General features: G+C 41.6%; 1 protein-coding gene across 1 annotated transcript in view; it reads left to right on the forward strand.

Annotated features, from left to right (window-relative positions):
• LOC120524431 (glutamate receptor ionotropic, kainate 1-like) overlaps positions 1-17513 on the forward strand; it is a 491483-nt gene that overhangs the window by 96010 nt on the left and 377960 nt on the right. The window contains 1 exon segment of the mRNA XM_039746284.1: positions 474-486. Within this exon segment, the coding sequence (XP_039602218.1) occupies positions 474-486 (13 nt within the window).

Raw genomic sequence — 17513 nt, forward strand, 5'->3', positions numbered from 1 at the left:
CATAAATCTTATAAGTATGAAGTTATTTTTGTTATTGCAAACAGATGCCATTTACATAACTGTTTTCTAGTTCTCTTTTCATAATTGGTTTTGTACATGGAATTGTAAAATCAGGTTAAAAAAAATCACAAATTTTTTTCTACTTCAAGTGTTATTGAATCTCTGTCATTACAAATTAAGTTGATTATGTTGTTATATTTTATTTTGTTTTCTTTTTTGTGAAGATGTTTTTCAATCTTGCACACAGTATCATTTCTGTACAAACTAGATATATTCTACATAGTAAAATCTGCCCTTAAAAATGATACATAGGTCATGAGTTTTCAACAGTGCATATAAATGCTAGGGATACTTATTAAAAATAATACAAGTGGAGAAAAATAACTGTTTTTTACTACTTTAAAACAGTAAAATAAAAATTGGTTGCAGACATTTGGTAACTTTTTTTGGTGTTCCTAACTATTTGGGTACAGGTTCTGTGTTACTGTTGTTGGGTTGGGAAGTTTATTCCAACCCTTATGACAGTAAAAATAACATTGTAAGATGGTGCCATTAGTCGAAACCTTGTCAAAGAATATCAGGTGCAGCAGGAATTAAGAGACCTTAAATAAAAGTCACACATTTGTTTTTCTAAAGATGGGAGTTGACTAATCATCAATCCTACAGACATAACTTTGCATGTTAAAACTTGAAAGAGACAACTGTAATAGTGCAATCGGAAGGTGCAACAAAGGTGAAGGAGAAGAGCTCCCTAAAAAAGAAAGAAAAGTGTTACAGGCCCCACTAGTTGGCCACAGCAGCAGAAATGACGAAAGTAGCAAATCCATCCTGAAGTGTATGTCAACCAGGTCTGGAACTGAACTCCACTGGCCCTCAATGGTGGCGTAATACAGGTCTTTGGCCCTGTGGAATAGGTAAAGTGGAGGAGTAATGAGAGCACACTGCTTTCAGTTTGTTGTCCAAGTTGCGTCTCTTTATTCACGTTAAATAACGTCATTATAACCATGCATATATATTTGACTATTTTACATTCACATTCTCAGGTACCTCTTCATTCCACCAAGAGTCTCAATAAACAAGATCACATACACATGTACATACAGTAAGCAATCCCTAGCCACTAGGGTAATATAGAAAAAGATTACAGAAATACTGTATTTAAATCAAGCTATGTGCTGTTTTAAATTATACAGTATGTAGAGGCACAACTAATCTCTTCATTATATAACCCTTTTTTTTAAATAACATTTTCAAGGTATGAAATATCAGCATTAAGCATTAATCAAAAATCGTCAATGCTACTCTTATATTTCAAACACTTTCATAACTTCCTGTTTCATATTTATACATGTATAACAACATAATAACCATTCATCACAACATTTCAGCCATACTATACCTTATTTACATCTAATACAGTTTACAAAATATACATTTAACAAGAGTACCAAGTGTTTAGGAACCAAGCAACTCTTTAAATAGCCACATTCTTGTCTGGTTAATGATCCACAGCACCGTCTTCTATCTACTGTGCAGTGGTGGTCTTTGCAAACAAGCAGCTTGCCGTCTGCTTTTAGCGAGTTTTAACTTTGCGCCTCTGTAGCAATACATATCAGCATACTACTGTCATGTTCTGAGTATACTTTACTCTCAGTTAAAGGTAAAATACTCCAATTTATTGTACACTAACCTGTGGAATTTGTAAAGTGAAGCAGCAATGTGAGTACACAGCTTTCAGTTTGTTGTCCAAGTAGCATCTGAGGGGCGGGCAGAAGTTCGTCCCTTTACTGCAACCTTGACAGAACCACTTCAGTGTAAAACACATTCCTACCAATTACTGCTCATGCCAGTCCATTTTCATGGTCCAATCGACAACAGGGACCCTTTGTTTACCAAATAGTATTCACTTTTGGTGATTTATTACATTAATAAGAAAAACTATCGTGGCCACTCTTTTTTTTTTTTTGAGTGTGCCATAAAAGTGTGCTGAAGATTTCTGTCTGACCAGAAAAGGAACAAAACGCCAACATCACACCTCAAGTAAACCTACTTTTATTTTAAAGAACTTTAATAATTGTAGCTTAATAGTTAGGACAAAGCCAGCTACTGTATTATGGCGTTGGTATCGTTTTAGCTGAAAAGTAATAACTTTTGTGAAAAATAAGTTTCCCTCTCTAAATCCAGCAAGAAAGTCCAGAAAGAAAGAAAGTCCACACACACACACACACCAACAGTGTGGAGAGGAAGTAAACCAGTGCAAACTAGCTATGAGCCAATTGCTGCCTCCTTCAGGGTGTAGACACTAGAAACTTTATAACTAGTGTGGCACTGCCCGGCCGGGACACCCAGGAGGACCAGAGGAGGGCTTGTACCTCCTCCAGACCGCGAGGGAGTGTCCGTCCTGGTTACGCTGGTGGCCTCGGGTAGAGGGCATGGAAGCCCAGCCTTGTTGGGGCCCGTGGTCATCGCCAGGCGGCGCCCCACTTCCAGACCATCATCTGCCACATTCGGCCGAGGCAGGAACCCGGCCTGGACGCCCAGGAGGACCAGAGGAGGGCCTGTACCTCCACCAGACCACAAGGGGGTGCCCGCCCTGGTTATGTTAGTGGCCTCGGGTAGGGGGCATGGAGGCCCAGCCCTGTAGGGGCCCGTGGCCGCCCCGCTGCCTGAACAGCCCTGGAGCCCAGCACTTCCACCACACCAGGAAGTGCTGGGGGGAAGACGACAGGGGACACCCGGACGGCTTCCGGGTGCACAGCCAGCACTTCCGCCACACAAGGGCATGTCTGCGGAGGAGTGCCGGGAAGCAGCTTTAGCCCATCCGGGTTCCCATAAAAGGGGCCGCCTCCCTCCAGTCATTGGCGAGAGTCGGGTGGAAGCAAGACGGAGCTGGAGTGAGGACTGGAGGCGGCCAGGAAAGAAAGGCAAAAGGAGTGTGTGGCCTGGACTTTGGGGGATCCGTGCTGGAGGCACTGGGGTGTGATTGCACGGTAATCTTGTAAATATTAGTGTAAATAAACGGTGTGTGGTGAAATTATGATGTCCGTCTGTCTGTGTCCGGGCCAGCGTTCACACTAGCTAAAGAGCGTATCCATTGTGAGCACATAAATTAAAATATAGCTTTCGTAAGTTATGTGCCTTTAAAGAACAGAAGAAAACAGATCATAAAGGTTTGGGGCAATGAAGTGAACCTCATGTTGTGATGATGATTTGTACATATATAAAAGGATAAAACAAGTCTTCTTCAGACGGTCGTCACCCAACAGTTCTAAGATGTTAGTTTTTAAAAAACATTTAAGAGGTGTTAATGGTAAACTGGAAACCCGAAGTGACATTGGTGGCCAGTCCATCACTCATTCTTTCTGCAGAGGGAAGACATAAGAGAGGCATTAGATGACCCTGAAAGCCGCTGGCTCAGAGGGTCATTAGTATCAACTGAGCACTGTGGTTGTGTCCCAATTGCATATGAATGACACATTCACTGCTTCCGTCCCTACCTGTCAGGTCAGATGGTATGAGCTGAGAAGTTCTGAACCTGAGAAAGAGCATCGACATTGATGTGGAGGAAGCTCTGGTGAAATTGAACTGAAAAGTTACACGGCTGAAGATCCAAGAACCTGCTAGTGACAGGCGGGTTTGACTCTTTATGCAACCCCATCCAACATTGTGGGGCATGATTAGTGTCTAGAGTGAACTTGCGTCCCAGGAGGTAGTATCTCAGCTGCTAATTGCCCAACTTTATCATCAGGGCTTCCTGTTCCAAGGGTGCATACCTTGTCTTGTGATCCAACAGTTTCTGGATCAGGAATAAGACTGGGTGTTTGACATCGGGCTGGAGAATGGCAGGCAATGAAAACTCAGCAGCCATTAATATAGTTGTAGAAGTAAGGTCATGTTTTAAGTCACTGGATCCAGCCTCTACTTTGTCATCCCAAACCACCAGATTGGGAGCTTGCTTCTTTGTCAAGGCACAAACCGGTGCTAGTACTCTGCTAACCCCAAAAATGCCATGACCTGCCACTTTGTTTGTGGACAGGGCCAGTGTATGAACTTTGGTACACTGTGGACAGACAGTGCCCCTACCCTCAAATAACCTAAGTACTTGGTTTCCATCAACTCAAAATAACATTTCTTTGGATTGATATTCAAACCAGCTTCACATAATGCCAGGAGCACCACCCTAACATGTTGCACATGATTCTCCCACATGCCAGAACAGATGATATCATCCAGGTAGGTGGCACTATATGAAATGTGGAGTCGTAGCACTCTATCCACCAGACACTAGAAGGTGGCAGGTGCCCTGCGCAATCAAAAAGGGAGGATCTGAAAACTGAAAAACAAAAACTAGGGGTGAGGGAATTCTTATACATAGAACAGTCTCATTTGTGGTATCAGATGTAGCATCTGATCCTGATGTAAGATATGTGATTGTCATGGGCAATTTATTTAACTGTAAAGTGATTTTGATAAATATTTATGCACCAAATGTGAATGACAGGGAATTTATGCAAAATGTATTTATATCCATTCCCAATGTGAACACTCATAAAATTATAATGGCTGAGGACTTTAATTATGTTTTAAATCCAGACTTAGATAGGTTTCCTGTCACAGGGGTGATGACATCTAACACTGCAAAGACAATTACACAGTTTACAACTGACCACAACTTATCAGACCCCTGGAGATTTGTAAACCCAAACTCAAGAACATATTCCTTCTACTCACCAGTGCATCACTGCTACTCAAGAATTGATTATTTCTTTGTAGATAACAATTTCTTGCCTACGATTAAATCTTGCAAGTACAGTACTATTGTTAATTCTAACCATGTCCCTTTGATCTTGGAGCTAAAATCATTATGCCCTACATATCCATCTTGCAGATGGCGTCTTAACCCACTTTTATTAGCAGACAAGAACTGTACAGAATTTATATAAAAACAAATCAGTTTTTTTCTAGAGACAAATACATCTTCAGAGGTTTCTGCAGGAATACTCTGGGATACCCTGAAAGCCTTCTCAAGAGAACAGATTATCTCATATCTTTCCCACAGAAATAAATTAGAAGCCAAGAAGGTATCAGAGCTAACCAGCGAAATTACTAGAATATATCAAGAACATGCCAGGTGTCCAAGTAAGGCTCTTCATAGGCAAAGGCAGGCTCTGCATTCAGAGCTCACCTCTTAACAACTAAAGAAACTGAACAACTCATTTTTAAATGAAGACATCATTACTATGAACACAGAGAGAAAGCTAATAAGATGTTAGCTCAACAAATCCACAAGCAAGAAGTTTACAATGCAATCCCAGCAATCACCAACACAAACAGAGACAAAATCATTAACCTTAAAAATATAATGCACACATTTAGAGACTACTATCCTTATACAGTAGAACCTCGGTTCACAACCATAATTCGTTCCAAAGCTCTGGTTGTAAACCGATTTAGTTGTGAACCGAAGCAATTTCCCCATAGGATTGTATGTAAATACAATTAATCTGTTCCAGACCATACGAATTATATGTAAATATTTATATTTTTTTAAGTTTTTAAGCACAAATATAGTTAATTAAACCATAGAATGCACAGTGTAATAGTAAACTAAATGTAAAAACATTGAATAACATTGAGAAAACCTTGAACAACAGAGAAAACTAACACTGCAATAGTTTGCGCTATAGTGCTACCAACCGCTGGCTAAAAGTACTTTTTTTAATGAGTTTTAAGCACAGGGAAAAAAATGAACATTTGAAAAAATCCGTAATTTAATAAACCACCAAGAAAAATAACATTGCAACAATGCACGCTACGAACAGATCGCTGGAAACAGAAGTGAAAACAAAATCAAGCCCAGTGCATTCTTTAACTGCCTTCCTACCTTAATGCGTCCAGCTCTCTCTCGCGCTGCCTGTGTGTCTGCATCTCGCGCTTGTGGCGGTCTCTCGTGCTGCCTGTGTTTGTGCGTCTCTTTCGTGCTGCCTGTGTGTGTGTCTCTTTCGCGCTGCCTGTGTGTGTGTATGTGTGTGTCGCGCTCTCTCGCTCTCTCTCTTACTCAATAACTCAGAAAAGTAGTGGAAGGTAGCAATGCTGGTAATTCACTCAAGCTCCATATTTGCAAAGCAAACAATCATTCAACTCAAAATTATATATGGAGCACATCTGTCTTGTTTAAAATTGTCCAAAGTGTTTCCAGGGCAAGATCCAACCTGCAAACACTGCAATCAAGTTCCAGCCTCATTGGGCCACATGTTTTGGGCATATGCCCAATTAACATCATTCTGGACCAAAATTTTTTAATGCCTTTCAGACAGCCTTGGTCTCACAATCCCTCCTAACCCATTGCCAGCTGTGTTTGGTGTACTGCCAGATGGGCTTAAAGTGGAGAAGGACAAACAAACTGTAATTGCCCTTTAGTTCACTATTGGCACGTAGACTTATCTTGCTCAACTGGAAGAATTCTAACTCTCCTCTTTTAAGTCAGTGGATAACTGATGTTTTATACTATTTGAAATTGGAAAAAATCTAATTCTCACTTAGAAGATCTGTGCAGAACTTTTTCAAAACCCGGCAGAATCTAATTAATAACATTTTAGATTAAGCTCTTAAAGCACTGAGGAAGCAGATTCTCTCGCCATTTCTCCATTTATCTTTATCCACTTATTAGTTCATTGATTTACTTATTTTTACGAGCTTTAAGTTTTACTCTGTTGGCCATGCTCTCTTTCTCACGGGTGAGGGTTGATTTGTTTTCAATCCAATTTTTGTAAAAATAGATCTATTTGTATGGAATGTTGTGCGATTACAATAAAATCAATAAAATAAAATAAAAAAAAACAAAAAACAAAAGGGAAAACCAGGGGCCTCATGTATAAACGGTGCGTACGTACAGAAATGTTGCGTATGGACGTTTCCATTTTTAAATCGCGATGTATAAAACCTAAAGTTGGTGTAAAGCCACGCACATTTCCACGGTAGCTCATACCCTGTTGTATGCAAGTTCTCCGCTCGGTTTAGCAGACTGGCGGCACTCAGCGTCAAAGCAATACTACTGTTCCTGTGTGGTTTATCTTTCTTTTTCAGATCCACATCCATGACATGGCTTTATAAATACACTGAAATTAACCGCATATTGTTTATTAGTTAAATGCATCTGATTGTAATTAACCTGCAACAATATAATGGTCCACAGAATGGTCAAACTATTCTAAATACCATATCTGTTTTAGTGTTGTTACTCTCACTGCATTCTTCTTCTTTCAGTTGCTCAGGGGTTGCCACAGCGGATCATCTTTTTCCATATTACTCTCACTGCACCACTCAGAGCAACTGATCGGAAAGAGAATTATCAGTATACAGCATCAAGCACACACAGTCTCAGCCATATTTCCTATCTGAACTGCTTCTCACACGGCAAACACTTCAAAACCTTTCCTATACAGACCTCACGGTTCAGAAACAGTTTCATCCCAAGAGCTCTAAACGCACTCTATCACTCCATCAACTGCTACTTGTAGAACTGTTTGTACTTATAAGTACAATTACCTGTATTGCACAACCTGAGCCACTTTCTAAAGCACGTATTTATATATGATGACAATATCATTTTTAAGATGAAATGCAGCAAAATATGTTTATTATATTATACAGATAAAACTTTAACTTTATTTAAATAATCTATATTGTTAATAATTAAGGGACATGGTGTCTCTACGCTAGCAAGGATCTGGCTCTCCGTTCACAGATTGTTCCTGCTTCGCACTGTATGCTTCACTGGGACTGGCATGAAAGACAGAATAATTAAACATGTACTACAAAGATATTTCAATGTTCCTTAAAAGTTTTGAAGAATAGGCATTATAGGCTTACAGATGGCTTAACGTCTATTACAGAGCGGATTGTGTGGCGATTGGGTATTTGGAGAAAGAAAAGAAAGGACAAGAATTGGAGGTTTGTACGTTTTTTATTTTTTTTCTCCAGCCGTCTGGAGTTTTTTTTTTTGTTTTTTCTGTCCACCCTGGCCATTGGACCTTACTCTTATTCTATGTTAATTAATGTGGACTTATTTTATTTTCTTACTGTATCTTTTATTTTTCTATTCTTCATTATATAAAGCACTTTGAGCTACTTTTTGTATGAAAATGTGCTATATAAATAAATGTTGTTGTTGTTGTTTAAAAGAGATAGTACTGATGCAATAAATTATTTCATCGAAGGTCACGCACAATCACTGTGCTACCGTGTTCCCATGTTTAATAACATGCTTTAACTCCTATCATCATGAAAATGATGTCACGTATACATCTCAGCATTTTAGTTATTCAGAGAGCTGTAATATCATGAATGTAATGGATTCTGTGTCCTGTCGGAGGAAGAGAAAGCCAGATTAAGAAGCACATAATGATTCACACACATAGAGCACATAGAAGATCAAATACAAAACAAAGCATTTAACGTGCTACTTAAGCTATGATGGGATTTGAGAAACTCGTAAATTAAACGATTTTAAGATGAAGTTTATGATGTTCTACTTTAACGACAAAATAAAGTACGTGATTAAAGTGGAAATTTCAAGATTAAAATTGAGATTTCGTGCTTTTTCCCCACTGTGTGCCTATTTTTTTTCTCTGTACCCTTATAAGCTTTCATATGACACTCAGACGGTGGGCTACGACTCGCCTTTTCACAGCAACTTTATATGTGACTTCTTTTTTATTTTGGGCACTGTGCGACTTTGTGAACTTGAGCTTACACTTTCTCCGACACGCTATGTCACTCAATCAGCTTCCTTTTCTTGTTTATACCACTATTTAAACCAACAAATAGTACGTTTTTCCTTGTCTCCACTTGGTGTTCGCTGAAATTCTATTTTCCCTCATACTTTTGCCATTGTCTTTTCACAGAAGGCTGATCTTTTTTTTTTTTTTAAATTTTATTACAATCAATACATAGCAATCACATTTTTACAAAAAAAAAAGAAAAAGAATTATGCTAAGAACAGATCGATCCCCACCCTTGAGAGAGAGAGCAAGCCAAACGGTGTAAAATTTAAGGCTTTTAAAAATACCTAAATCAACAAATTCTCTGTGCTTTATAAAATCATTTCAAAATATTACTGATTAGATCCTGCCATGTTTTGAAAAAAGTCTGCACAGATCCTCTAACTGAGTATTTGATTTTTTCCAATTTTAAATAATATAACACATCAGTTTCCCACTGACTTAAAAGAGGAGAGTTTGGGTTCTTCCAGTTTATCAGAATAAGTCTGCGTGCCAACAGTGTAGTGAATGCAATCACAATTTGTTTGTCTTTCTCCACTTTAAGACCCTCTGGAAGAACCCCAAACACAGCTGTTAATGGGTTAGGAGGGATTGTGAGTCCAAGACTGTCTGAGAGGTAATTAAAAATTTTTGTCCAGAATAATGTTAATTTGGAGCAGGCCCAGAACATGTGACCTAGTGAGGCTGGAGCTAATTTGCAGCGTTCACAGGTTGGATCATGTCCTGGAAACATTTTGGAGAGTTTTAGTCGAGACAGATGTGCTCGATATATAATTTTGAGTTGTATAATTGTATGCTTTGCACATATGGAGCTCGAGTGAATTCTCTGCATTGCTACTTTCCACTCCTTTTCTGATATATTAATTGAGAGATCATTTTCCCAGTGTCCTCTTGGATCTTTGAAAGGAAGGGATTGTAAAAGGATTTTATATATTGTAGAGATGGAGTCTAACTCCTTGAAATTGAGCAATAAATTTTCCAGCGTGGATGAGGCTGATCTTAAGTGCTATTTATATTGATTTACATATTCAAAGAGGCGTAATTCTGGGAGGAATTGGGGTGGGGCAGCAGGCACGTGCACATGCGTTACTTTTCATGCTGATTGGGATTTATGTAGCAGAAGAACGTGGAAGTTTGCATAAGCACAGATGTTTATGTGCGTACTCACATTCCCGCTTTTGTGCTTACGCCATGTTATAGTGTGAGTTCTATGTACGGCGTTATACATGAGGCCTCAGGTAAAGTCAGTGACCACTAGGAGTTTTAAATTTGGTATTTTCATTTGTAACTTCCATTTAAAGAATTTGCCAGTACCCTTTCGTCATGTCAAGAGTGGTCATAAACAGCTCTACAGAGTTGCTTGAGGAGGTCATCCACTCTTATCTTTGGGTAGCAGAAAAACATTCCTTAAAACCATTTCCCCAACTTCACCACTTCAGGTAGCAGTACAGAGAGACTTCATCCAACAGGTGCAGACAACACTCAGTTCCTGCTAGTGTCCCCATGTGTCACATGTCATCACATGCCACCATAGAATGCCACCAAGCCTCCACTTTTTCAACTCCCACTACCCTCTCTGGCCTTGTACAGGAGTCTGCAGGAGTATTTTCAGTTGCAACCTTCAGCCCCCTTTTGAGTTCAGACACATGGTCACACATTCCATCCTTGTGGCTCCATTCCTGTCTGCCTGCTTCCTTCTATTCTTCACCATTTCTCTCTCACTTGCTTGCTCCTGCTCTTCTTTCTGTCCTTTAACCTCTGTGTCTTTTTTTCTGTTCATTTTCCATTTCTGGACCGTGCAGGCTTCTTTTTATTACCTGTATAATTGGGTGCAGTGCAATGTGTCGGTTCCTCTGTGGCACCATTAAGGCGCCTGACTGCTCTATCTGCCTCTGCATGTCCATGTGGTACAATCAGCCAGTACCTGAATTAACCATGGAGAAAAACGCACTTGTGCACACCTGCGCCTGATTGCAGTCTGCACTTTTTGGAGTACAATTCTGTAAAATTTGGCCAATGCCATAGACCACTCATAACATGTGCAATTAGAGAAATCTGTTCTGGTTTTTCACAGATTGTGACCTAAATTAAAGTTTAATTACTGTGCAAAGAAAGACTGAGGTTAACTGTAGTAGGGATCAGGATCCTGAGCCTTCCATGATTTCAATAGTTTCACATGATAAACTAAACTCGCTTTGCTGGTTGATGATTTGGTTGTTTCACTAAATAATTAATCAGTCTTTTCCATCCTTTAATTTTATAGGGCTGCTGCCAATTGTCTACCAATTTCAAATGGAAGGTGGGGATAAGAACTATGACACAATCTCTCTGTTTAAATTCCTGCAACATCGTGCCACGGTTATAAAGATGGAGTTTTGCTAATTGTACTTGTTGTATATTTTCTTTTAAAGTAGGTCTGATTTTGCCAAATTTATCACATACTGGCACAATATATTCAGGAATGTTAGTGGGGGGAAGAGTCACACTACTTCCCAACCATCTTTAACACTAGAATTACCAGAGCCTATGAAAAAAACTCATAAATCCGGCCCACCTTAAATCCCTTTGCAGCTTTCTGTCAGCCTCTTTTGTCTTCTAAATGTGTCGATAAGCCCAAGCAGCAAGATGCCTGTTATACCATCCCCCCATCGCCTCAGAACAGGCAGTTCTCCCAGTTCCTGCCTTGATTGATTATCTGGGAGTGAGCTACCCAGAATTGTAAGGGGAAATAATTTGATGTGTGTTTTGTGTCTACATCAATCTGTGTAAACACATCGTTAAAACAGAAACGTTTTTCATGTTTTAGTAATAAATAACAAAATGTAGACATAAACTGTATAATGTGTGAAGGCTGATGGGCAAATATCAAATAAACACTTTCACAAAAGGTGCAAATACAATATCCCAGCTTCTGTGATGTAGTGGTATGATCCACTGACTTACAATCCGGAGGTTGTGAGTTTGAAACTGGCTCCCCAGCCATTTTGACTAGTGAGCTGCTGTTATTGTTAATATTATACAATAAAAACATACATTTGATTTGTGTCTGTAAAAGCCAGTGTAAATGTATAGTACTTGTAAAAGTTAGTGGGTTTTTTTTTCACTTTTATTCTCTCAGTCATGATCACGATACAACACCACCGCCACCTGGCAGCCCCAGATCTGATGCAGTTACTTTTTATCTGAAACTGGGAATAACTGTAGATGTGAGTGGTGCTTTCAGACAATGGAACTGGAAATTCTCTGATCTGAATGGATAAAAGCTGACACACAAACGCTGGTAAATCTGCCTGCTTCGTATCTCACCGTCACTTGAATTTTTTTTTTCTTCAGTTTTATTGAGTGTTCCTGCTCATGCTGAATTAGTATGCACCTTATGGTCCATGATGTCAAAGCTGCATTGACAAATAACAGAGACATACTTTATGTATATATGATATTTGGAATAACTCATTTTATGACCTGTATAGTACATTTCGGAAAACATTGTGGCACTGATGCAACATTATTCATATTTATTTGCACGCCTTCTTGCGCTTATAATCAGTGACCGTGGTATTTTTTTTTCGATCATGCCAGTGTCCATTTTTGGATTCATGGGGGTGTTTCTTTTGTACTCCAGGACATGCAGAGGAAAGAATAGTATAGAGAGGTCAGTTCCACGCTATATGCAATCATCAGATTCAAATGTTAACAGTTCCCACACACCCAAGGACCATCCTTTCTACATTTACGACATGTGTACCTGTTGCAATGTACACACTTCTCTCTGTACTGTGGTTACTATTACACTGAAGGGGCTGGGGAAACACCGGTCTTGGAACAGAAGCTTGTCAATGTTGCATCCTCTCTTGCTTTATCCATCGCCTTTTCTTGTAAGTAGTAACAACGAAGCTCCTCTGCAAGGTGAGCCATGAACACTTTTCTTTTCTCAGTGCCCCCCCGTGGATGCCTTGTACAGTACATGTGCATTGGACGCTGCCAAGTCAAGCTTGTTGTAACACAAGCAACAAGCCACCTGCGTGCTGCTGTCGCACTAAATAAGCTCACGCCTTCTGGTGCCTGATGTCAAAGCAGCACTGGAAAAAAAAGAAAAATAAAGGTGACATTTTGAAGAAATCATTTTATGACCTGAATAGTAGCAATCAGAATACATCATTGCACTAATGCAATATTATTTGAAAACGAACAGCGTCAGATCAGTTGTAAATGTATGGTATTTCTAAAAGTTAGCTTTATACAGTCTTATTCTCTCAGACACGTTCACGCTCTCCCTTGCCACACCCCCCCGCGCTTTTGATCTGACTCTAACATACAGCACCAGTATAAATTGACACCCAATTTGACGCTGTTCATTAAGTGTAATGGGCACTAGAACTTATGGACTACTAAGAAATTTAGTGTAGCCTTTGAAGTCCAAGGACAAAACTTTTTTGCAAATTGTGGAAATCCTAAAGGATCATTTTGAGCCCAAACCTCTGATAATTGTAGAGAGATTCCGTTTTAATCACTGCAGTCAAAAGGCCAGTGAGGTAGTAACTCAGTATGCGGCAGAGCTGAAGCAATGTTCTGTAAATTGCGAGTTTGGGGTGAATTTGGATGAGGCACTGAGAGGCCGATTTGTGAGTGGGATTCGGAGAGGGGCTTGTCAGCGTCGGCTGTTATCAGAAACAAATCTGACATTCCCGAGAGCGTTTGAGATTGCGCTCAGCATGGAGACAGCAGATAGAGACACACAGCAGCTAAGGCGACAGGACCCCTCTTTGAGTACAGTGCATAAAGTTGGTGTGCAGTTTCTCGATCAGATTGGAAAGTGTCATCATTGCAATGGTAAAAAACACAGCTCATATGAATGTAATTTTAAAGATGCAAAATGCCATAGTTGTAAGAAAATTGGTCATATTAAAAGAGCCTGCATTGTGATGCAGCCAAGCCAGCAAAATAAAGGTGAGAAAGCTGGAAAAAGTACAAAATATGTGGAAATGGAACAGAGTGAGTACCCCATGTTCACAGTACAAACAGACCAAGAGAAACAACCGTTCAAAGAAACCTTTATGATTGATAGTAAGGTTATAGATATGGAAATAGACACTGGGGCTGCTGTGTGAATTATGCCTGATCAGTTATTTAAGGAAATGTTCCCTGGAAAGACTTTAGAAGTTCCATCCATGCATTCATTATCCACTGCTTATCCGATGCCGGGTCGCGGGAGCAGCAGCCTAAGCAGGGAAGCTCAGACCTCTCTCTTCCCGGCCACCTCCTCCAGCTCCTCTGGGAGGACCCTGAGGCGTTCCCAGGCCAGCCGGGAGATATAATCCCTCCATTGTGTCCTGGGTCTGCCCCGTGGCCTTTTCCCAGTGAGGCATGCCTGGAACATCCCCCCAGGGAGGCGTCCAGGGGGTATCCTGACCAGATGCCCGAACCACCTCAACTAACTCCTCTCAATGTGGAGGAGCAGCGACTCTACTCCGAGTCTCTCCCAGATAACTGAACTCCTCACCCTATCTCTAAGGGAAAGTCCAGCGACCCTGCAGAGAAAACTCATTTCAGCCGCTTATATCCGCGATCTTGCTCTTTTGGTCACTACTAAAGCTTGTGGCCATAGGTGAGAGTAGGAACGTAGGAACACTCTCTCTTCACCATAACGGACCATTGCAGAGCCCGCATTACTGCAGATGCCGCACCAATCTGTCTGTCAACCTCCCGCTCCATTCTTCCCTCACTCGTGAACAAGACCCCAAGATACCTGAACTCCTTCACTTGAAGCAGTAATGTATTCTCAACCCAGAGAGAGCATTCCACTCTTTTCTGGCTGAGAACCATGGCCTCAGATTTAGAGGTGCTGACTCTCATCCCCACTGCTTCACATTCGGATGCAAACCGCTCCAGTTAGAGCTGTAGGTCACTGTCCGATGAAGCCAAAAGAAACCACGTCATCCGCAAATAGCAGAGACGAGATTCTGAGGTCACTGAACCAGACCCCTTCTGCTCCTTGGCTCGACCAAGAAATTCTGTCTATAAAACTTATGAACTAGAATTGGTGACAAAGGGCAGCCCTGGCGGAGTCCAGCCTCAACAGAAAATGAGTCTGACTTATTACCGACAATGCGGACCAAGCTCCTGCTCCTCCTGTACAGGGACTGAATGGCTCGTAACAATGAGCCTTGTACCACGTACTTTTAGAGCACAGCCCACAGGATGCTTTGAGGTACAGGGCCGAATGCCTTCTCCAAATCCACAAAACACATGTGGACTGGTTGGGTAAACTACCATGCCCCCTCCAGGATCCTGGCCAGGGTTCCACAGCTGGGACGGAATACGCATTGTTCCTCTTGAATCTGAGATTTGACTATCGACTGAACTCTCTTCTCCAGCACCCCTGAATAGACCTTACCAGGGAGGCTGAGGAGTATGATCCCCCTATAGTTGGAGCACATCCTCTGGTCACCCTTCTTAAAAAGGGGGACCACCACTCTGGTTTGTCAATCCAGAGGCACTGCCCCCGATGTCCACGCAATGTTGCAGAGACGTGTCAACCAGGACAGCCCCACAGCAGCCAGAGCCTTCAGGAACCCAGGATGAACCTCGTCCACCCCAGGGGCCCTGCCACCTCAGAGCTTTTTAACTACCTTAGCGACCTCTGCCCCTGATTTGGACGCCTAAAAGAGTCCTCTAGCTCTGCTTCCTCTGATGGGATTAAGAAGATCCTCGAAGTATTCATTCAACTGGTCAATAACTTCTGCAGTTGAAGTCAGCAGGGCCCCATCGAAACTGTACACACTGTTGGTGGAGCACCCCTTTCCCCTCCTGAGGCACTTGACGGTTTGCCAGAACCTTGTTGGTGCAGACCGAAAGTCATTTTCCATGGCTTTCCCAAACTCCTCCCATGCCCGTGTTTTTGCCTCTGCAACAGCCGATGCCACAACACACTTGGCCGACCGGTATCCCTCAGCTGCCTCTCGTGTCCCACTGGTCAACCAGACCCGATAGGACTCTTTCTTCAACTTGACGGCCTCTCGAACATTAGGTGTCTACCACTGGGATCGTAGATTATAGCCACGAGAGGCACTGAAAACCTAGTGGCCACAGCTCCGTTCTGCTTCTTCGACAACAGAGGTTCAGAACATGGCCTATTCAGACTCAATGTCCTTCGCCTCCCTCGGAATGAGGTTGAAGATCTGCCAGAGGCGGCAGTTAAAGATCTTTCTGACGGGTTCCTCCGCCAGATGTTCCCAGCAGACCCTTATTATATGTTTGGGTCTGCCTGGTCTGTCCGGTGGCCCCTCTCGGCAAATAAGTGCAAACAACAGTCAGAGTCCTTCCCCCAACTCGAAGGCACAGGGAAGTATACCCTCTCATCCAACGGGGTGAACCCCAACATTTAGGCCTCGAGCCGGGGGGCCATAAGCAAGCCCACCTCTGCCTGATGCCGTTCACCCACAGCAACTCCAGAGTGGAACAAAGTCCAGTCTCTCTCAAGAGGAATGTTTCCAGAGCCCAAATCGTGCATAGAGATGAGCCTGGCTATATCTAGCCGGTACCTCTCAACCTCTCACACCAGTTCAGGTTCCTTCCCCGCCAGAGAGGTAACATTCCATGTCCTAAGAGCCAGTTTCGGCAACCGAGGGTCGGAACGCCAGAGTTTCTGCCCTCGGCCACCATCCACTTTTGTGAAATTGTTTATTTGATATTTGGCCATCAGCCTTCACACATTATACAGTTGATATCTACATTTTGTTATTTATTACTAAAACATGAAAAACCTTTCTGTTTTAATGATGTGTTTACACAGATTGTTGTAGACACAAAACACACATCAAATTATTTCCCCTTACAATTCTGGGTAGCTCACTCCCAGATAATCAATCAAGGCAGGAACTGGGAGAACTTCTTGCCCGTTCTAAGGCAGTGTGGGGGACGGTAATGCAGACTGCTTGCTGCTTGGGCTTATCAACACATTTAGAAGACCAGAGAGGTGCGAAGGGATTTAAGGTGGGCCGGATTTTTTGTGTTGGCTCTCATAATTCTAGTGTTAAGGATATCCAATAATCCCATCCAGAAGGTAGTTCTTTCCAGTATGCAAGTACAATGAGGGTGAGTAACTGACTCCAGTTTTTCCCATCCTCACTGATCACATTGTGACCATTTGGTTAAACTGCTGTGCTAAACCATCAGTTTGAGGATGGTACATTGAGGTTTTTAACTGTGAAGTTTTAATGGCCCATTAGGACATTTTAAGGAAGCAGACATGAGTGAAGAGCCCTATCTGTTCCCATCCGATATTTTTAGATTTGGCCTGTCTCAGTTAAATGGCCACGGGATATCAGGTGGCGTAATCCAAGAATACTAGGATATAATTATGACCTCTGGCTGAGGGTTGAGAGGTCCAACATTAATTAGGGGAAAAGTAATAAGAGAAGCACTGTCCCTTCTTTGAATTTGTCATCTGAAACCACCAAAATTGGTAAAAATTTTCATTAATTCCTGGCAAATAGAACTGGAGCTTTGCTCTTGTTTTTTTTTTTAGCCCCTAATTGGGTGCACAGGAGGTGGGCGTGTGCCAAATCACAAACCTTATACTGCTAGGACTTCTGAACCATTAGCAATGAACAGACCTCCACTTCGTGTTCTGCTGCTTAATTTAATAAAGCACTTTTAAGTAGATAATGGGCTTCTGATGGCATGGGATGAGCTGTGCACTGGCCATCTACTAGGATGACTGCATTCTTG

This window comes from Polypterus senegalus, chromosome 2 (assembly GCF_016835505.1).
Source record: "Polypterus senegalus isolate Bchr_013 chromosome 2, ASM1683550v1, whole genome shotgun sequence".
Lineage (NCBI taxonomy): Eukaryota > Metazoa > Chordata > Cladistia > Polypteriformes > Polypteridae > Polypterus > Polypterus senegalus.